The following is a 23,233-nucleotide window of genomic DNA, read 5'->3' as shown; positions in this document are numbered from 1 at the left end:
AGTTTTCACCAGAGCTCTGCAAGATAGCTCTGTATATCTAGCAGGATTAGGCTTAACTCATCACCTTTTTAACTTTAATGTCAACAGACAAAGGAAGGAAACACCTCAATCAAAGTCGATCAGCATCCAGTTAAAGGGAAGAAAAAAACATGCATTTGATGAAATGTCTCGAGTCCTGAAAACTGACACGGTAATTGATAAAGATGCACACATAACACTGCTTTCAATCAGCACAAGGTTTTTATCAAAGTGAGATATTGTCAGTTTGAGCATCTCCATCCATCACGCTCCAGGCTTATCTGCCGGAGGAGACATTATTCTTTTCTCTGAAATTGGATTTAATTCAAAAGCAACACTATCGTCATGATCTCAAGACACAAATATGGAGAGATATGCCAACACTAGACCTGTGCACACTTTGATAACAAGTGCAAGCATCAGCCTGGTATATGGGAAAATACTGTGAAAGACAATCTCTCCAAGGTTAAAGAAACAATGCTTGTTAAAGAAAAGTGAATACCTGTAGCTGTAGCTGTGCGTGTCACAGACATATGTATCAGTAATTTCAAAGGAAATTACATTCTTTTGATATAGGGAGAGAACAAGTCCAGGGGCTTATTGTTTTATTTCCTGTGGCTATCATGTAGACTATATAGGCTGAATAAGCCCATCAACAAAACTCAAACAATAGAGTTACGAATTTTCAAATTGCATTGGTAGTTACACCATGATAGTTATTGCTCAGAGATCCAGGTCTACATAGACTTTTCTATTTGTTGGTTGTGAAGATGAGACAGTACATTACTGATTAAGAAATGAAATGTATTTCCGTCAGGGCTGTCAACCTTAATGCATACCTAATTGAGGTCCATACTCTTTTTAAAACTGTATATAAGTTCCTTAGTTCCTTATTTTCTTTTCAATACAAAAGCAGATCAGTTTCCAAATAGGAAGCAAATTGCCCTTAGTCTAAGACAGAACAGAAATCCAAAATAAAAAGGAAAGAAAGTGATTAACCACCAGAAATTCTGAGGTTAATTGCAATTAAAAGTTTGAGTTGTTTGACAGCCCTAATTATGAGTCTTGCTTTGAACAATCATGGAAACAAGTAGGTTTACTAATGATTTAGACTCTGTTAACTTCAGCACATTATAATGAAATCAAATCTGGCTTTCATTAGTCTGCCAAGGCTTTCAAGGCTACCCATAAGAGGGGAAAAAGAGGAAAACTTGAGGGTTGACCCATGAGGGTTAGCACAGACATCATGGTCCATTCAAAACTGAAGCAATAATAACTTTTCACAGGAGTTCCCCTCAATTATCTGGACCATGTGCTCCACCATAGTCTAATCTTTACCGCCACAGTCTACCTTGTCCCACTAACGTTACGTTGTCATGTTCAGCAGTGAACCCCTACGTGCACGTGAGCTGGGCTGCTTGCACAGAGTGTGGTGTGGACAGAGGCTCTGCACTGTGACTGAGCTTCAGACACTCGAGCTACAGGAGACGAAGCCTTGAAGCATTTCAGATGAAAACTTCAGATCTATTTATCTAATGGATTTGTGTGCTTCCACTGTGTTTCTCTTACCCATGTGTGGGCCTGCTACCTTAATGTCTAATTTGATATGCTGGCGAGCATGTGATTGAGAAGACTTGGCTTCAGTCAGGTGCATCACTTTACAGAAAATTATACCAGTATCTATAGCAGATATAAAGCACATTTAAACCTCTTTGCACCCACTTATAAAACAGAGAAAGGGAAAGAGGTAGTCAAGTTCAAGATGTTCAGTTCTAACTGAGTGAAACAGTCACTGATTTTAATTTCTGTATTTGTTAGATAATTCATAAACCCTACAGGAGTTAGAGTAGGCTACAGCTGCTGTAAATGTCTTTGTTTCCGTGATTTGATTATTTCCTGAGTTACAAGGACTGGAACAGAGTGCTTATTCAGACCAATTATTTCTATCTATACTGAAAACGTAACAGAAATTACATTCATGTAGCATTTAAATAGATTTAGTCTTACTTAGGCTAAAATATCAACTCCACAATACAACTCCACATTATTATGGAAGAAGATAAACACCTGTACAACAGGAAGTAAACGCTGTGACACAGTTTTCTGGTGGAGAGTAGTTTTAATAAAAACAAGAGGTGGTCATGTGACCTGATGCTGTTTGGAAGATTTAACATTAATAGACAGTGGATGCTTTATTAGGAATATCAAAATCCATTAGAGACAAGGTAAAAAAAAAAATATTTAGATGTCAATAACAGATTAAGAAAAAAGAAGAAAATCTTTACCATCCAAAACCTTTATTGTAAGATCAGACAAGGAAAAACCTAAAAACTGTCATAGACAATTACATTTTAATCAGTACGCCACTGATTTAATTACTACGAAATTTAATGAAAAAAAAAATGCATAGACTGCGCTGCTTCATTTTGCTCTAAAAATGCACAAGATTGGTGCATTTAAGCTCAAAATATCAACATTTTCATCCTCGGGGAGCATTACCCCAGACCCTCCTAGAAGGTTCAGGGTCCCCCCACCAAAGCATTCTAAAATCCTTTTGGAAACACTTAACTGCTCATTATTACATATTAGTGTAAAAAACAACACATTTTATTGGCAGCTGCCTGTTTCAAAAGGAAATGGTGTAAGATAATATTTTTGTAATACTGGCATTATTGTCAGCTCATTGAACTACGACAGTGATCAGTAAATATTAACTACACTTAGTCCTGCTGCTTTTTTCTTTTTTCAGTACACTCCAAGAGCCAGAACCAGGAGGTGAACATTATCCAGGGGGCCAGCACTAGCGCTAAAGCTCCAACATGCATGCATTGATATTGTGAAATAGAATCACTGTGCACCAGTGATTTGTGTGATTAGTTAAAATGACATTAAATGATATACATTGTATTGCATAGATGTAGATCTATTGCATGTAAAGTCAATTAACCTGTCCCTCTATGTCTTGACCCTTTCTGGATGGCAAAGGGAACATGCTTTACTGGATATCAATGCTCAATGAATACTCTTTTCCAAATATTCCCTGCAGTAATCTTTGCAGTGTGCACTTGTACACAGAAAGTTGAAAGGTTGAAATATCAGCATGACATGTCTGTAAATGATCTTATGAAATCAAAACAGCATTTACCATAGCAACATTGCATTTGTAACAAGCACCGAAGAGGATAAAGCTAAGGCAAGCAAACACACTGACCCTGTTAACTAAACAAGATGATAAAAACAAACTTGCGGCTGCTTCTTTGAGTAGTCTGATGTGCAACCTTTTGACTTTTTAATGAAACACTAAACAAAAATGTATTTGCATGGACAGCAGAGTAGCATCAAGGCTTATGTATGCTTAAGACAGGGGTGTTCAAACTATGGCCCAGGGCCAAATGTGGCCCTTGGTTCATTTATAATTCAAAACCATAAATGAAGAATAGCCAACATCAGAACAAAATCATAGCTTTTGCTTGACTCTATATTTTATTTGTGTTTTCTTATTGAAAGAGGAGCAAAGTTTTGTGTTACCTTGGGGGCTCGTCTGGGACGATTACACAAAACTATATCGTCTGTCAATAAGACTACACAGAAAAAAATAAAGTTTGTGAAGACAGTATGAATTTATATGCATTAGTGTATATTTGAGATTCAGCACTATGCAGTACTATTGTGCTAACAAACATTTTGACAGGAAAATTTATATGTATGCTTTTTTTTTTTTTTTTTTTCGTGAGTCAAACCAAGACAACACTTCAAATTGTCTGGTTCATGGAGCATTATTCTCATTCTGACCAGGATGGTGCCAGTGATAGCCAGGGCAAAGCAAGGCTACCCTGAAATCTGACTTAAAATCCTTTAAAAAAAGACTGCTCTCTGCCTTGTCAGCTATTAACTAGCCATTTAAAAGCACATCTTTACCTAAATTAGACTGGATCTACTGTGTAGAAATGCAAAATATCTGAAAAAGGTCTACAGACTCTCAATCACTGCCATTACCGCAGTTGTGCCTCACCTCAACATTTGTACATTTGTATGCAAATTGGTTAATAAAGTAAACCACTTTCAAGATTACTTTCTTTCTATGGGGCTTTTTTGGATGCTGATGCTGAAGGACATCGAGAGTAACCTGCAGAGTTCTCAGCTGCTTTGACAGCCATGACAACCTTTAACTTTGGAAATAAAAAGTGTAAAGAACACAATACTTTGCTTCATGAGGACTCTTCCTGTGAGAGAGGAAACTTTTAATTCACTTACCATGCAGAGGACAAAGATATTCTTCAGAAGAGGATTAAGAAAAGTATAATTGTTTTGGCCTCTCTGAATGATTTGTAGATGGTATTTTATTGTTAAACTACAGGGTACTTATAAAATTCTAAGAATTTTTATAGAGTCCTTGATGATTAATTACAGCTGGTAAATTAATTGACTAAGTACTGAGTAGAATGGCACTATATTACACATTTCATCATAATATGTGGGTCAAGTTTTGTTTTCTTTATTTCCTCAAAAAGAATTTTGTTCCCTCAATTAGAACAGAATGAAGTGACATTCATTATTTCTCTATGATAAAAATGTTTTTTGAACACTAGAGAGGCACAGATGCATGATGTTTTTAAAGTTTGTCTTTAATTTATCTTCAATAATGTAATAGAAACCAATCGGCAGGAAATATGCTTGTGGGAATCATGTTTTTCACTGTTTTTCTTAATCAAAATTTGCATTATGTATAGGGAAGTCTAGCTTGAATATTGGGAGAAAAATAAAATCTAGGGAGCTTTAAGCAGCAGCAGCAGGTGTTGATAAGTGAAGCCAATGCAAAAGTGCAAAAACTGTGCTTTATCGAGTGACCACTTGTGGGAGGCTAGCCAGAGAATCCAAGGAAGGTCCACTACCAAACTGTTACTTGTATAACCTAAACAAACGTGTACAACCTGGTTCAAAGAAGGAATTTGGTTCTCATTGCTCATTTCTTTATTGGTAGAGACTGTGCAAAAAAAAAGCAGACCTCAGATCCAGCTCTTTGTCTGAAACTGATCAAAAGTTGGGTTGTTCTAATCTGAGTGGAACTGTCTGAGGACTGTAGGACTTGAGAGAGGACCTAAGTATTACAGAAGTAACTTTCAAAAAAATACAAGTTCTATTTTCTATTTATGAATTCATAACTAATCAAGGATTTAAGGATTCTTCATTGTCATTCCTTAAATTAACAAGATTAAATGATTCAGGGAATATAATGTCTGCTGTTGCTAGGCAGACATTCCTTTACTTCCAGCTGTGATTGGCAGCCCCACTATAAAATAACATACCTTAATTTGAGGGCAGATTTATTTCAAATAACAGTAAAATATCATCTCCCCTCTTAGTCAGTGGGCTTTGTTATCACTGAATTTATGAGGACCCACAAATCACATGCTTTTAGACATTTTCTGTGGTCTTGCTAGCTAAAGCAGTGAAAACAATATTTGCTTGCAAGTGCGTAAACTCCCGCTTCAGGGGTAAACTGGGTCTGGCCTGATCTGACCTTTCACTCTCTTTCACACTCGCACTCATTTTTTACATCCATTTTTTTGTATATACAATGAGATTACCAAGTGATTTAAATGCAATAAAAGACACAGCTGTTAAAATTGAGTGCTTCAAAATTTAATCAAAACAACTAAGGACAAATGATGTGCTGGTTCCAATCAGATAAGTGCCAGAGAGGTGCCAGATCCTGTTCTGGCAGGATCTGGCACAAATAAAGCCTTGGTGACTACTATCTTTGGGCTTCAAAATGCTCCTTCAGAAACCAATGACTGATGTCCATGGTTTTTACAGTCTGTGATTTTTTTTTTTTAGCCTATTGATTTGCTTTTTCAAGCATCTGCCCTTTGGCATCTAGCTGATATTTTTCCCTGCACAGCCAACAATCAATGGACTGCTTTGGTTCAGAAGTTTCTTATTGCCATAATAATCTCAAGCTGGCTTCTGACATTTTATTTAACCTTTATTTAATTAGGGACACCTTGTTGGGATCTTTTTTCAAAAGTGTCCTGTCCAAGATGGGCAGCAGCACAGATAACAAAGTCACTGGCAGGCAACAGCAGCCATAGATATAAGCATAATAGCATACAAGAAAACATGCCATGATTAGATATACAAATATGTGTCCAAATTTAGCTTACACTCATGGGCGAAAGTATTGGCACCCCTGGAATTTTTCCAGAAAATACACCATTTCTCCCAGAAACTGTTATAAGTATAATTTTTTTTGGTATACAGATGTTTATTTCATTTATGTGCATTGGAACAACACCAAAAAAAAAAGAAAAAAAAAAGAAGCAGTTGGAAAAAAAAGCCAAAATTGACATAATTTTCAAAAAACTCAAAAAATGGGCTGGACAAAATGGCAACTGGCAACTGTAGGTAAATCATTTTATTTCCAGCATGTGATGCTCACTTAAACTCACCTGTGGCAGTAACAGATGCTGGCAATCTAGAAATCACACCTGAAGCCAGTTAGAATGTATAAAAGTTGACTCAACCTTTGTGTTGTGTGCCTGTGTGTGTCACACCAAACATGGAGAAGAAAAAGAAGAGTAGAGAAGTGTCTGAGGACTTAAGAAGCAAAATTGTGGAAAAAATGAACAATCTCAAGGTTACAAGATCATCTCCAGAGATCTTGAAATTCCTTTGTCCACTGTGTGTAATATGATCAAGAAGTTTATAACCCATAGAACTGTGGCTAATCTCCCTGGACGTGGACAGAAGAGAAAAATGGACAAAAGAATGCAATGCAGGGTAGTTGGAATGGTGGATAAACATCCTCAGTCAACTTCCACACAAATTCAGGCTGTCCTGCAGACTCAGGGTGCAAAAGTGTCAGCTCAGACCATACGTGGTAATCTGAATGAGATAAAGCGCTATGGCAGGAGACCAAGGAGAACCCCACTGCTGACAAAGAGACATAGAAAAACCAGACTGGAGTTTGCAAAAATGTTCCTGAGTAAGCCTGAATCCTTCTAGGAGAACATTTTGTGGACAAATGAGACTAAGGCAGAGCTTTTTGGAAAAGCACGTCATTCTACTGTCTAGAGAAAACAGAATGAGGCCTACAAAGAAAAGAACACAGTACCTGCAGTCAAACATGGTGGAGGTTCAAAGATGTTTTGTGGTTGGTTTGCTGCCTCTGGCACTGGGTTGACTGCCTTGACTGTGTGCAAGGAATCATGAAATCTCAAGACTATCAAAAGATTTTGGGCAGCAATGTAGGGCCTAGTGTCAGAAAGCTGGGTCTACATCAGAGGTCATGGGTATTCCAGCAGGACAATGACCCCAAACATACCTCAAAAAGCACCAAGAAATGGTTGGAGGCAAAGCACTGGAGAGTTCTGAAGTGGCCAGAAATGAGTCCAGATCTAAATCCCATTGAACACCTATGGAGAGATCTCAAAACTGCTGTTGCAAGAAGGCACCCTTCAAATCTGAGAGACCTGGAGCAGTTTGCAAAAGAAGAGTGGTCCAAAATTCCAGTTGAGAGATGTAAGAACCTTGTTGATGGTTATAGGAAGTGATTGTTTTCAGTTATTTTTTCCCAAGGGTGTGCAACCAAATATTAAGTTGAGGGTGCCATCAATTTTGTCCGGCCCTTTTTTGAGTTTTGCGTAAAAATATGTCAATTTTGGCTTTTTTCTTGATTTTTTGTGTTGCTCCAATGCACATAAATGAAATAAGCGTGTATACCAAAAACATTTGTAATTGCAACAATTCCTGGGAGAAATGGTGTATTTTCTTGAAAAATTTCAGGGGTGCCGATACTTTCGTCCATGACTGTATATTAGCAGGCAGAACATCTTTAAACTTCTAACATCCCCTTAAAAGTATCCACTCAGACCAAGGCATTAAGTTCCAGGGCCTTTTGTAATCCATTCCAAGCAAAGGGAGCAGCAAATTTACACTTTTTTTCCCAAGTGTAGCTCCGACCTTTAGAACTGACAGTAAGAAAAAAACCTGAGAGCGATAAAGATACGTTTTAGAGTACTTTTGACTGATGCAGGTAAGAAAGTAGGAAGGAAGAAGACCAAGAATAGCCTTGTAAATAAGAATGTGCCAGTCCTGTAGTCTCTGTGTGGACAGAGGAGACCATCTGACATGTTTATACAACAAAGAGTGATTTCTAAGGGCTCTAAATTTAGTGATGAACCTCAGAGCTCCATAAAACACAGAATCTAGAGTATGTAAGCTCTGACGTGAGACACTGTTAACTAAACATCCCCGTAGTCCAGCACCGACATAAAAGTGGCAGCAACTAGCTCTTTGTAGACCCTGAAAATAAAAACCCAGTTTGGATTTTAAGGTGTAAAAGGGAGAAATCTGTAGATTTAAATATCTTTATGGTATCTGTAGCTTGAAAAAGACTTTATCTTTACACCCTGAGAAGCGACGTTTGAAGGCACGTTCAATTACTTTTGAAAACAGCATGATTTTTGTTTTGTCTGCATTTAACCATAAAAAGTGAGGCAAAGAGTTTTAAAGCTAGCTGTAAATTTACTATTCTTTTTTCCTGCCACTAGTGGTGTAGTGCAGGGTATACATGAGTATTCTGAGAATACACCCTTTTTTGTCTCCACGGAGTATACACACCAAAATACATGGTATACTCAAAAAACAAGTATATAATTGAGTAGACTGACTTCTACAGAAGGGATGAGTGAAAACCGGTACCAACATGGTACTGGCAAATATCCAATACTTACCAGACTGAATTACAACACAAATGTTGATACTTGACTGGCATCTTACAAAGATATTTCTGCAAATAACCCATGATACAGCTTTTATTTTCTCACTGACTTTCAGCACACATTTTTTCCCTCAAAAGTATCTATTCAGCCACTCTTTAGGCACCAGCACCATATAAAAACTTTCAATTTAGCACTAGTATCAAAAAAGGCCCAACTGGTACCCAACCCTATTCTGCACTCGCCATTACACAACTGCCACTGTGACAGGAAGTTGATTTTTGTTGTGATGTCTGAATCAAACTCAAAGAAGGAAATTCAGCATCTGGGATGGATGCTGAGCAGCAAAATACAGTGTCATCTGCATGAAAATGAATTTGAATTCCTGCTAGTTTTGATCAATGTAATTAGTACAGGGAACAGTAAGTAGAGTCCCAGGATAGATCCCTGAGGCACTCCTTTTGTTACTTTAAGAGAGTCACAAGTAGACCACCATGATCAGAAGTGGATTTTTGTTGTAACACTCAAGGTAAACTCTAGGAGGTGAACTCAGTACCTGGGGTGAAGGCCCCAACACAATGTAGTGTCATCAGCATAAAAACAAAGTTTTAAAAGATACACTCTTTGACTGGTAGTAGGATGGAAACTCAGCATCTGGGATCAATGCTGAGCATTAGAATACAGTGTCATCGACATAAAAATAAAATTTTGTATCACAAATGTTTGCTTGATGTGATTTGAATAAAGAAAGAAAAATAAGTGGGCCCATGATGGATCCTTGAGGCACATCTTTTGCTACTTCAAGGGAGTCACAAGGGTAACCTTCTGCCTGCACCTGCTACATACTGTTTATATGGTTGCTTCCAGTTTGCTATCCAGCTCCCCAGGTTTTGACAGTTAAAGGAAATTAGTACATTAGAAATGTGCATGCTGTTGGATCTTTTTTGTTGTATATGCAACAGTCAATGCTCTTGATGAAATTTAGCATCTTAACTCAAAACAATCTGGTATCAAGTCAAAGAATAAATCTGATGGGATAATTCTTACCTGAAGGGTTGAGCAACCGCCAGGTGATTGCAGGATCCGGCCTGCCGCTGGCCAAACAGCTGAGCGTCACGTTACTGCCTTCGTTCACTATGATGTCTTCTGAAACCTTGTAGATGTTGGCGGGGACTGCAGGCACAAGAGAAATGACATCAAGGTAAATGAGGTGTGTTACTCGTGAATCTGAAGCGAAAAGCAGGCTGTACATCCCAATGAATACAATCAGCAGCACTTAAAAGCAACCTCACTTACATTCTTTGACATTTTCATTTAGTGAAAGGTCTAAAGTAAATATCCAAGCTATTCAACCATGCCAGAAGTACTCCCACAACATAGTCTTCCATCTCTTTTCACAACCTATTGGCTATAATCAAAGGTAAAATGCAAACACAAGCTGACCTTGTTTCTCACAGTCAAAGGAAAAGTTAAGAAAAGCTTTGGAGAACCTTCTTTTTCCTTCTGCTTTGGCCCTCTGAGGCACTTACAGTAAACTTTCTCAACCCAGGATCCAAATAAGCAATTTAATCTCCTGCCCCGGGACCTGAGCTCATGAAAACAGATTGCCTCTCTTGTCATACGGGGACCCACTAGACACTTGGCACTGATTCTGAGTTCAGAGACGTACTTGCAGGAAAGCCGGCTCCAAAATACAACCTAAAATTTAAGTGGGAAATAAATATATATTTTTTTCCTTGTGTGTGTGTGTGTGTGTGTGTGTGTGACACTGATGTTCAAAGTAACACAGAGCTACTTCAAGCTCGATGCAGAGCTTAATGATGATCCCGCTCTGCTATCACCATCCTCTCCTCACTCCTGCTCTCACTCCCACACAAACAGACAGAAAACTGAAGAGAGAGGGAGGTGAAGAGAGGGAGGTGTGGAGAGAGAAGGGGGGGGGGCTTTACTCTGGCAGAAAACAACTCAGATGAATTAAAGAGATACAGTCTGCTTTGAAGCAAGTCAGCAGCAAAGGTGCAATCAATCATGAAGATGTAGAGGGTATACATCTCTGTTTTCACAAACTGCTGCTGAAGTTGTTACGATTAAGTATAGTATAGAAAGATACAAGGGCAGAAACACAAATAATGATGGATGACTTACAGACTAGATGAATGTTAGTGCATGCATAAAGCAGCCAAATACAGGAGTGGCTTTTTTCCTGAATGTGATTTATTCTAATTTCAGGTAAATGTACGATTGAGTGACTGAGGGGGGTCTATACCACTTTAGGCTTGACACACCATAGACCATTTTTCATCATAAATTCACTTTTCAATTTTACAGCCAAAGAGTAAACGCACTGCTGTGTCTGTGTGAGAATAAAGTCATCAATAGTCTCAATTTGTATGGGAAAAAAACTATCAACAGATTTTTGACTGCAACCCTCACCTTCCTTGCAAGTTAACCGCTATTACCTGGTTGCAATTTTTAACCTCCAGAGTCCTGAGCTGTTTGGAATAATCTTTAGTTTCTACCACTTATTTGGGCTCAGTAGGCCCCACTATGTTTAAAAGCTCAGATTGTCTTAGAACAGTAGGTAGGTGAAGTCATTTTTCTTATTATTTTGATGATGGACCACAAGGACTCATAAAGGCTAATGCATGATCAAAGTTTCCATTGAAAGTTCAGATTTTACTGAGATTTTCCTTTCCAAAATCTACAAAAAACCTTAATTAAAAAAATCCTTAAATTTGAATGGAAATTATTAAATGTTTTAAAGTATCCTATAAAAGTAATAATAAAATCTTCAAATATCCCACAAATGCCTAAATGTTCCAGCAAAATTTCCACATAAATTCCAAGGAAAATATAAAAAATTTTCAAGCAAATATCCTCTAAAATGTTGAATAACCAACCAAAAATTTGTAGATGTATTCCCCAAATTCCATTAAAATGACAGAAGTTCTTTGGGTTGTCACAGTGGCTGCAGGTGAAGTAAGTGAACCCAAGCATCTAGGTCTGCCCTGGGGGTCCCTTCCCAGTTGAACGTGCCTGGAAGACCTCCACCAGGCACCACCAGGAGGCATCCTGATCAGATGAGCCCCCTCAACTGGCTCCTTTCGATCTGGAGGAGCAGTGACTCTACTTTGAAATCCCTCTGGATGTCCTCACCCTATCTCTAAGGCTCAGCCCAGACACCCTCCCGAGGAATCTCGTTTTGACTGCTTAAACCCCTGATATCATTCTTTTGGTCATTAGAACATAATGTTTGGGTTTGGACATAGATCAACTGGTAAACTGAAAGCTCTGCCTTCTGGCTCAGCTCCTTCTCATCACAACAGTACGGTACATTGCCTGTAAAACTGCTGATGCTGCACCAATCTGCCTGCTAATCTCTTGGTCCATTCTACCCTCACTTGTGAACGAAATCCTGGGATACTTGAACTCCTTCACTTGGAGCAAAGGCTCACTCCACACACGGGGAAGTAGAGGACCATGGCCTCTGACTTGGAGGTGCTTAGTCTCATACAGCCTCGAACCACCCTGAGATGAGGTTCTGAGCTCCCTAAACTGGAAACCCTTCTTCCCCCGACTGCGGCTTGAGATCCTGTCCATGAAAATCACAAACAGGATTGGATATAAGGGGCAACCCTAGCAGAGGCCAACAGGCACCAGGGATGTGTTTGACTTTTTGCTGAAAACGCTAACACAACTCTCACTTAGGCTATACAGGGACCTGATGACTCGCTGCAGCAGCCCTGGAACCCCACATGACCCACTGAGGGACATGATCATAAGACTTCTCCAAGTCCACAAAACACAAGGAGTATACACTATACATTTTTATTTTCCCTGGAAATACCTACAAATATCAAAGAAAATACCCTGAAAAAATCAAATCTAATTGCCTAAAGTTACAGGTACATTTCCCAAACTACATAGAAATGACAGAAAATTTCTCTAGCACTGTGGCAGGAATGATAGCTGGGGGAGGCATTCTTCAGACACTAAGTCCTCTGGCAAGCATGGGAGTCAGAGTAAGAGGCATAGACAAAGCTGGAGTGCATCACGGTCCCCCAGAAGGAAACTGTCCAAGACTCTTATCACCCACGACACAAGAAGGAGAAGAAGAAGGATTTGGATTGTGAAAAGGACTGTGGTAGCGACAGGAAGAAGGACAAAGACCTGAGCAGAGATGAAAGACAAGGCTCCAACAGTAAGAAGAAAAATAAAGACAATGAGCAAGATTGGGACTGCAAGGTTATGGCAGTGAAAAAGAAGTTGAGGAGGTTGATGACAAGAGGAGATTGATTCTGATTCTGTCTCCTCACCAAGAGGCCAGGAAGAGATGGAGAGATTTGAGAACCAACTCTGCATAGCAACCTCTGCCGTGTGTGTGAGTGAACACAGTGAAAGGGTGTGAACGGGTAGGTGTGACCTCCCATGTAAAAGCGCTTTGAGTAGTCAGATGATAGAAAAGAGCTATCCAGCCTCAAGTTCTTATACTATTTACCGTCACTGTATAGAAAAAGCAAACTGGTAACAAGCACAGATATCACACTGTTAAACACCAGAGATTCTTTATAACAATGAATTCCCAGTTAAGATTACATATGCATACTTGTAAATACTTTGAATGAACGCTATTTAAAATTACAAGTGGAGATGCCAAAACATAATACTAATGTTAATTAAGCAGTGAATATCACAAATCAGAGAATCCAAAAACTCTACAATATGTAAAAAGACTTAAACACAATCAGACTTAAACCAGTACTACTGAATGGCTTGTCAGAGTTTGCTGCTCTATTTGTCCTTCCACTTGTCCCTACCTGTCTGTCACTAGCACTCTAACACATTTCTGTATAGAAAGATATAGATATAAATCTGTGTAGAACTGAATCTGAATAGGGCACAGTTTCAAAGCAGTTATGCTCTCAGGGTCAGGTAGAAATAATCATGTGGGTCAGTTTGTACGTACAAGGAGAAGCATGTCATTCAGCAAAATTTTTCAATACTTTTTGTTCAAGCAGTGTACAAGGATATGTGCAGGTTTTTACTTTTACTTTAAACGGCAGCCCAATACGGTCAATTTAAATCATACACAGCAGATTATGATTGAAGCCTGGCATGAAGGTCCAGCTGCCTTTGGTGAATAAAGTTGCTCTTGATTTAAAGGGATACGGTGGATAATATTCATGTTCATAGAAAATGCATTTAATTGTCAAATCATCAGAAATGTCATGTGGAATAAAGTCAGTTAAAGCAGGAGCAGCACTGAAAGGCCTTTAATCATCAAGGGGACATCAGTCTTTCTATTCATGCTTCACATTCACTGAGTAATCAGCAACATATGAAGCCTAAAACTACTGAAAGGAGTTTGTTGCTGGTTAAAAGCAGATTTGAATAAATGCTAATGTCTCTTTAGGCAAGCAAGGCCATCGGGGAAAAGACTATTATATGTCATTATTTCTAATGCCCGCAACCCCAATGGGACAATCAGTATAGAAGATGGATGATATTTTCAATGCCTGAAACCAATGCCTCAGGAAAGAGTTAAACAATCAAACACTCAAACAAACTTTTAAACAATCAAATGAAGGGTTCTAAATAAGTGATAAATTTGACTATTTAGAGGAAGCAGGATAAGATTTTTTTAATGAACAAGACAAAATCAGTAAAGACAAAAGAAACACAATTTTGTCTGTACAGGTCTTCAAAGTCAAAACTAACCAAAAGCTCCTATTTGCAGCTTAAAGTGACTTAAAATTTCCAACAAATAATACCTGCCAACATTTCACTTAAAATGTACAAATATATTTCTAACTGCCAAGACGACCTGACATCCCTACATACAGTATCAGCTGATTGACATGCTACATTTCCTGTAAAAGTGATTCACAATATTTCATAACAAGCTGATAAGTAAATGACTCTGGATGAAAATATTATGACTAGAAGGACTTTTGTAGGCATGTTGGTTATCACAGAGATTCCCTTCTGGCAGGGATATCACACAGGACCCACTCAACTGGCTTGCCAAGCAAAAAATGTTTTTACAGATATCTAGGTATTGTAATGTAACTTTGAACCATAATTCCCCCATTTATGAGCAATATTTTTACAATGGCTAAAAAATATTTAATTCCATTATTTTGCAAACTTCACCATTTGCACATTTTTAAAGGAGGAGCAGGGGCCCCCCACTATTGTATTTTTGATGCTAATTTTGGTCTGTTGACCGATTCATTTTGTTGCATTTGATTCAATAATGTCACTAATAACTAAGACAACATAAATAAAAACTAGGCCTGCTAATATAAATGGCTGTGATTAATTTGGAAAGCTTAACACATAAAATAAATACATAAATAATGCAATATGACTAAGTTACACCAAAACTTCCTCCCTGAGTCCTCCTGCATGGATGTTTACGTCCCTGGGGTGAAAAGCCAGCAGTGATGAGTGAGGAGACAGACCCAGGTCTGCTTCATGGCAAATTCTGCTTTAAAAAGCTGCCTAATGGAAATCTGGATGAAACAAAAGTTGTGTGTACACACTGCTGTGATGACCTGTCTTTACATCGAACCACAACGAGTGCGAAGTACCACCTACGGGCAAAACGCATCATTGCTAATGTTAGCAGGACACTAAAAACAACACGGGATAAAGCCATGACAGCTATTGTGCTAATGATAGCAAAGATGCTAACAACAACACGGGATCAAGCCATAACGCCAAGCTACACCAGTGCAGTCCAGCAGACCCAGATTTGTGCCCAAAACGACATCTAAGCTAACTAATGCGATCGCTAATGAGCTGCCAGAGACTGCAGACCATTGACATCACTGATGACACAGGGCTTCAAGACATCATTGGGGTTGCCTCGGATGACCCGTACCACAGAACACCTACGAGAACTACTGTCACAAGAATCCGTGAATTGTATGACAACTAAAAAGGCAACTAAAGTGGAGCTATGTTTATTACACAGTCAGCAAAGCACAGCTACCTCACTGTAACAGAAAACCTGATCATTCACTTTACAGCAGAAGTTATTTTGTACCTGATGTGTTTGTCTTCTGGGCTCATCTGCAGTCTATAAATATTATTGCTCAGTAAATAAAGACACTCTGATTTACAACCCACAAATAAGTTTAAAAATTCTGGTTTGTTTACTACTTCTTCATTTAAACACCATACTTGTACTAATTTATCTCAACCAAAAATACAAGTAAATGGTAGTATTTTTAATGTTAATTCATAGATAATAATAATAATAATAATACATTTTTTTTTGTAAAAAGCGCTTTCAAACTGTTGTACATAAAGTTAAAATAATGAAAATAAACACTTGATAATGAGAACGTTTAAAAATCTAAGAATTCCTAAAACTAAAGAAATGCTGTGATTAATCATGATCAATCACAGCATAGTGATGTGATTAACTTGATTAATGTTTTTAATCAATTGACAGCACTAATTAAAAACACATTTTCATTGCAGGCTTCTCATGGGCTCCTCCCTACCGTGGGCACAAGTAATCAGCACCCATTTCCCCACTATGCTGCGCCCATGCTCCTGGTTTACTTGCCTTCGTAACAATACATATGTTAAAACAAGAGGTAACACACTGCAGGAACAGACTTTTAATTCTAAGATTATTACCTAACTGTCCTGTTACAGCTGTAACTTAATGTTTTTCTGTCCCCTAGTGGCTGATTTTTTGTTATGTTTCCAATTAACATGTAACCAGAAATAGTTTTATTTTCATTGGGAGTACATGTGATAAAAGACTTTCCACAATCCACCTGCATCTGCCTTCATTGTACATTTTCTGAGAAATCTATGTATATTGTTTGACTGACTCTACCCTTTTGTTATATAAAGACATTTTTACTAATTATGTGTTATTTTGAGAATAATTTAGAAATTCACAAGAAATACACATGCATTTTCAGTGACAGGATAAGTAACTTTATGCTATCTTCAGCTCATTTAGCACTGCTGTTAAGAGTTTGTCTTTGTGTATGACTCTACATACAGTACACTGTATGTAATTTCATACGTTTTATTTGTAATTCCACAACTTCGAACATTGTCAAACCCGTGGGCAACACTCATGTCTCCAGAGTCGTAATGTGAAGATGCTAACACTTGTTGCCAGTGCTCTTGTTCAGCATTGTAATTAGAGAGAGTACACTTCCAATAAAATACACTGAAAGCAACCCAATTTAGAAGGGAAACAGGTTATTATTTGAGTTTTTGTGGTAGATCCATATGCAGAGGGAAACTAGACAAGCAGCATCCGTCTGCATAGAGTAGGAGCTGCCTCTGCATTGATGCAGAATCTTCAGAATTGCAATGCATTGTCTAAAATATTATTTTCAACACCAGTACTCCTTCTCTCTCTCTCTGCGACTGTCCAACCAGTGAAATTTTGGACAGAAGAGAGCTCATCAACCAGCTTATTGACCAACCAACTGGGCCCTGGAAAATGCATGCAGAAACCGGGGTCTGCATACAGAAAGACAACATTGTACACTTCAACAGGATTTGGTTCCCTGGGCTTATATTTGTGTTGTCATGGTATGAAAAGAGGCACCTAAATTTCTTTAATTGCTATCTAGTGTTATAAAAATATAGCTATTATATTGTTAGAAAGTCCTCTGGTTAAATAAATAAGAATGGAGATGGAGATCGTAGATGTTGAAAATTGCAAAGCATCCTGATATGTACTGTGATTTGAGGTACCAATACTCAGCCCTAATGCACTTCATATAATGTATTTCCTGAATATATTTTTTGAATATAATTTTTGCATCAGAGTGAGTCTTTGACCTGCAGATACATGGAACAATAAAACTTGATTGCAACTATTAAAATGACAGACTGCACTCTGTATACTTACCAGATTCATATTGATTTAACCCATTACTCATAAAAAGCAGGATAAGAAAAGTGGATTTCTAAAACTTGAGTTGTCTGCTTAAAAGTACAAAGCGCAATCAGCTGCAAAAAGCCGGCAAGGGAAATTACAAACCCTTCAATAGCTCAACAACTGTCAATTCCTCCATAAAAAGGCCACTTGAACTGGCCTATTTTAGTAAATCTATGCTCCTGTAAAAGAACGCACTCTACAAATACATTTGGGGGTTATTCTTGTCAGTGGGTGCTGCAGCTTTCTCTGACAGTGAATCATGTTTTATACCTTTGACTTCGGTGCCTTTACTTTGCCGCTTTAAATATTTATCATGATTTAGTGCACAAAACAAATCAGCGCTCTCTTATCTGACTGGGGTCTATAACAAAAACACATATGGAAAATCTATACTGGAATCATTTAAGAGTTCCAAGTTGTAAACACATTTGCGAGGCTGCATCATGTGGGAATTCATCTGCGATCTAAATCTGATAGGAGTCGCTGTGTTGAAATTGAAATAAAGCTGCCCCCGCTCCTTCTTATCGACCATGTTTTCCAAGAAACAATATTTCACTGTTTGTCTCTTTCAGATTGTTTCTCCAGCAAGGTTATTATTGAGGCTTTGTCTCTGTGCAGGATCACTAACATCCCTCTCCCTGTCGCACATACACTCACACAACATAACCCATCTCTCTAACACCAACTGACAAGACTCAAACAATTGTGCCAAACAGCATTTTAAATGAAGTCATACAGAGCTATTGCTGTAGTCAAATGACCAGACTAAAATGAAGATGTGTTTCCCAGATATGGGCGAGATGGGATGACCGGGCAGAGGCACTCGATTGAGGTGACAAAGAATCCAATTGGCTTTTTTTCCCATCCTCGAAAACAACTAAAGCCGGGTTGGAAAGTTGATTGGCTGAATAGGATGTGTGACCGGAGAATTAATCCCACGAAGCATTGATAAAAATGGATCTGGTGAGAAACAATAGCTCATACTCTGATAACCCTGCCACCTTTATGAATAGGCGGGAAGACGAAGGGTGAGCAGGAGAGAAAAGAAGTCTGAGTGACATTTGAGCAGACAGTATAGCGTGCAGTGTCCAGCTGCCAGCAGTGAAGGGGAAAGAAGGAAAGAAAGGAATGAATAGTAATCTTAGTCATAGGTCAACTTTCCAGGAACAATGTTGGAAAGGGCAGCTCTTTGAAAAGCACTTTACCTCTGCAGCTGCAGGATGGATGAATCCCTTAGAGATACAATGCACTACCGGCTAATGTTTTCCCTATGGCTGGGTGTGTGTGAATTATGGGATCAACTGAGGCGTGGGCTTAAAAAAACATCCGCTTTTAACATCAGGCTGTGCACAAAAGGAAGGTGCACGCTCTATTTCACATGTACACTCAGACTTCCTCAGGGGAAAATATTTTTCTGATTTATTCAGCTTTAATTTCATTATTCTAATGCATTCCCCAAAGTAGAATTTATTTACATTGAAAACAAAATAACCAGCTGAAGTATGCAGGAGCTTTCTTCCTCCTCATGTTTGCCAGGTTGCACTACCCAAAGAAAAACACCAGGTCTGCTCAGACTAATGATCTCCTACTTGATTTGATTTTCCAATTCCTCAAAAAAAAAAAAAAAAAAAAAAAAAAAAAATCTCTAATGAAAACGTTATAAATACACTGACCCTGCTTTCAACCCAAATTTCAAACTTCAAAGAAAGAAAGAGAAGAGGGATGGAGAGGCATGGGATGTTTACGCATTAAGAGTGTGTCCGCATGGAGGAAAGAGAAAGACAGAGAGAAAGAGCGCCACAGGCAGCTCCGCTCTCCAAGTGACAAGTTATCCACTTCATTTATTCATTATTGGAAGGCGATGAAAGCGCTGATCGTGTTTCCTTGCATGATTAACCACTTATTCGTTTTCATTTGTGCTGGTTTTTAATCTATTCTGTTTAATGCTCTAATAGACCATATTCCCACAGTGGCCATGTTACTATGACACCATGATCAGAGTGGGAAGCTCAAATGATGCTATATTATACTCTGATATTTTAGTAGTTTGTCAAATAAAAGTTGAGACTGACCACTGTTTATTTATTTTGTTTATCAACTCCTCACTAAAGCTTGACAAAAAAGACATACTGAAAATCCAGAGAGAGATCAGGCCACTTTTCAAGTTGAGAAACATTTAAGCATTGAGCCCCTTAGTTATTTCTGTTGTATAATCATAGCCCTGATAGAAAAGGCTTATATTAATGAAAGTATTTTGGATTATTTTAATGTTGTTTAGCAGATGCTTTTCTCAAGTTTTCCTGGCATTTAGGACCTTGCCCAATGGCCCACTCTGGGTACTCACTGTGCCCTGGGATTCAAACCCCCAAACTGCTGTCACAAATCAGGGATGTAAACCAACGAGACATCAAGCTCCTTTGTGTGCTCTTTAGGGACCATTTTTCCTTCATGTCATCACCATGTCATCTCCCACTTACTTAGTCATGCAGTAATTATAGTCTAATGATGTCATAATTCTGCTATTTTATCTTGGTCATTTTATAATGTAGTCTCTAAATTTTAGTAGCTCATAATGCTACTAATGAATTTTGGTTACTCTTTCATCTAACTGTCACATTTTAGGCACTGCTTAATGTTATTAATGTGTATTAGTCGTGACGTATCAATTGCCTTGCTGTATTTCTATATTGCTGCTACTGTATCTTGGTCATTTCATGATAATTGTCTACACTCTATATATCTCATAGACTAGGGTTTTTTTTATGGTTTTATTTGTCCAGTGTGTTAGGCCTTAGCCTTTAAGATAAATATGTGACTACTTTCTTACCTTTATACAGTTTGTACGTGGTAGGACCTATTTATCATCCTCTATAACAGTGATTTTCAACCACTGTGCCGCGGCACACTACTGTACCATGAGAAATCGCCAGGTGCGGAATTATCTAATTTCAATTAATAGGTTCAAAAAAATATATTATTTGGTCACTACATATATTTGTTCAGCACCTGTACCAGCAATGTGGTGGTTGGGTAAGACTAATACTCGTTTATGTCAGTGGGTGGCAGTAGGGTGCGGTGATTACTTTATTAATTTAAGACAACAGAATTAGTGATGCATGATAAATGTGGTGGTGATCAAAAGTGCGACAGTGATGGATAAATGTTTGAAAAGGAAAAATGAAGACTGTGACCAAGGTCCTGGTCAAAATTCTAACCCAGATGAGATGCCAGTTGTGAGTGGTGGTCAAAAGAAGCCAAAAGCAATGAGTTCGAGGCAGTACAATGAAAGTTACCTTTCATTTGGATTTATGGATATCTGAGAAAGCTCTCAAAGCTAGCTATTTAGTAGCTGAACTCATAATGTATCATTTTGTAACATTTTTGGCTTGCGGTGTGCCTTGGGACTTTATCCAATCTAAAAAAATCTTTTCATCGTGAATCTTTTAATCTAAAAATGTGCCTATCTCAAAAAAGGTTGATAAAAACTGCTCTAAAATGATCGACAGTGTGTTTTTTGTACGTTGTCTTGTCAGCTGTGGTCTTGTCATGTGTCTCCCCTTGTGTTTGGGACTTTATGTACGTTCTGTATCAGCTTTATGCGGGACAACAGATGGAAATTAACGACTCGCTAAATCTGGTGCAACCATGTTTTCATTTATTTTGTATGAATGATCAATGTCTTTGCACATTGTCCCTTGATGAATAAGAAAAATAAACTAAACTAAGCTAAAAAATTTGCCTGTACCCCAAAAAGCAATTAAAAATTAAAGATGAACTAAATTATTAACAACTTCCTGTTTCTTGAAAAAATATGTAAGTTTGAGGGCTCACCATGGCTACGCCCTTTAAGTTTTGTACAAATGCTGCACAAGTTTTCATTATTCAGGTCTCTTCTAGCTGTAAACCAAAATTCTGCTTGATTGGATGAACGCCCTTGGAAGAGTTAATCCTCAAAAGACCCTTGGCACTGGGGGGGAAACAAAAAAAAAATAAAATAAAATAAAATAAAATTTTGCTGATTTATTCACAATGGCAGATTTCCTGTTGGAGATGGGAAAGGGACCTAAGAGACTTTTTCGTGGATCTTTCTGTGGAAGTTGAAGGAGGGGGCTTTAACTTTGAAAACTGGAAAGTGGTCGCTATTGTGACAATTCCCAACATCCTAAGTAAAGTCCCATAAAATGTAACATTTTTCACCATACCTGATAACCTGACATGCCAGATGGATGTGTTTCAAACATCCATCCATCAGATGGTGATTGGATGAACATTTTGGGCTCTATTTTCGTGGCGCAGCGCAGGGTGGCGGAGCGTGGTGCACCCCGCGCAGTGGTAATTTCGTCCGGTGCACCACCGTGTGCAGCCAATTTGGCAATTTGGTAGACCGGGCTGCGCCGAGATGGGTGTGGTGGCGCACCAGGGGGAGGTGTCGACAGATTCAGCTTGGCGCAGTGACAATTTCGTGCCAAAACACTGCGCGGAAGGTGCGCTGAAAGCCTGCCAGCTCCAACCTGGTCTATTCTCGGCGCAGGCGAAGCGCGCCCGGTGTAGTGGTAATTTGGCTGACAGACGCGTAGTGCACACACGTCACCAAAACCTCACAGGCAGGTTTCCAGAGTGTCAGGCACATTTCAATACAATAAACAATCACAGCAACCACTATTTAATGTAACCGTCTGAACCAGCATATACATTTGTATCTATATAAATTGTCCCGTCACATCTGATGTCAGATCAAAGATGTTTGTCACGCGTAATTGAAACTCAACCTGATGGCAGTTGGGAGTGATAAAAACTAGCGAGTTCACATCTCTCAGCCAACCACAAACAGCCACGGCATCTGATACGGAGTATATATTCGGCTTCTTTCATCTCATGAAATTCAAAAGAAAAGAAAAAAGAGAGAGACGCTCGCTGAATAAATGTAAGTCAGTCAGTGTCTTAAGGATTTACCTGTGATTGCCCATATTTCTCTGTTTTAATCTTTATTCTTAACGTGATCTAAAAAGATGGAGTGCATTTTTGCAAGGAGGATGAGGAGGAGATAGCGAGAGAGAAGATATCACCAAAGGTTCCCCTATTTGGCGATGACAGAGCAGGAATGCAGGTGGATCACAAGCATGATGCCTGGATTAGCCTGCTGCTGTGTTTAATGTAATTGTCACTTCATTTTGTACTCCTATTTATGACACAGGAACAGATTACATCTGTCCCACGAGGTGGTCCACACGGTGACGTGCATCGTGGCCTCTGATGCACAGCCTGGTGGCCACTGTGTGCCTTCTTTGCTCTGACAGCTTTTTTTTGGCCCTTCTCCTTACATCATTGAACCGTTTTTTACATTGGGCAGCGGTTCTCAGAACATCTCGGCAGACTTGATTGACAATATTAGTAACTTCCTCCCAGGCAGTTTTTGCATCATCAGCCCGTGGAGGTCTGTTAGCATTACCATATATTCTGGTACTGCGAGCTTGGACCTCCCGGACCAGCACATCAGTTTCCTCCTGGGAGAAGTGTGGCCGCCTGGAGCTGCTGCTGCTGTCTTCGTCCGTGGTGGTGGCGAGGTGAA

General features: G+C 38.8%; 1 protein-coding gene across 1 annotated transcript in view; it reads right to left on the bottom strand.

The window, feature by feature from the left end:
• LOC121517600 (limbic system associated membrane protein) overlaps positions 1-23,233 on the bottom strand; it is a 446,474-nt gene that overhangs the window by 77,109 nt on the left and 346,132 nt on the right. Inside the window, exon 4 of the mRNA XM_041799496.1 lies at positions 9,786-9,911. Within this exon, the coding sequence (XP_041655430.1) occupies positions 9,786-9,911 (126 nt within the window). The remainder of the gene's footprint in view (positions 1-9,785; positions 9,912-23,233) is intronic.

Source organism: Cheilinus undulatus, linkage group 2 (assembly GCF_018320785.1).
Source record: "Cheilinus undulatus linkage group 2, ASM1832078v1, whole genome shotgun sequence".
NCBI lineage: Eukaryota > Metazoa > Chordata > Actinopteri > Labriformes > Labridae > Cheilinus > Cheilinus undulatus.
Note: the sequence above shows the minus strand (reverse complement) of the source record. Positions and strands in the feature narration are given on the sequence as shown.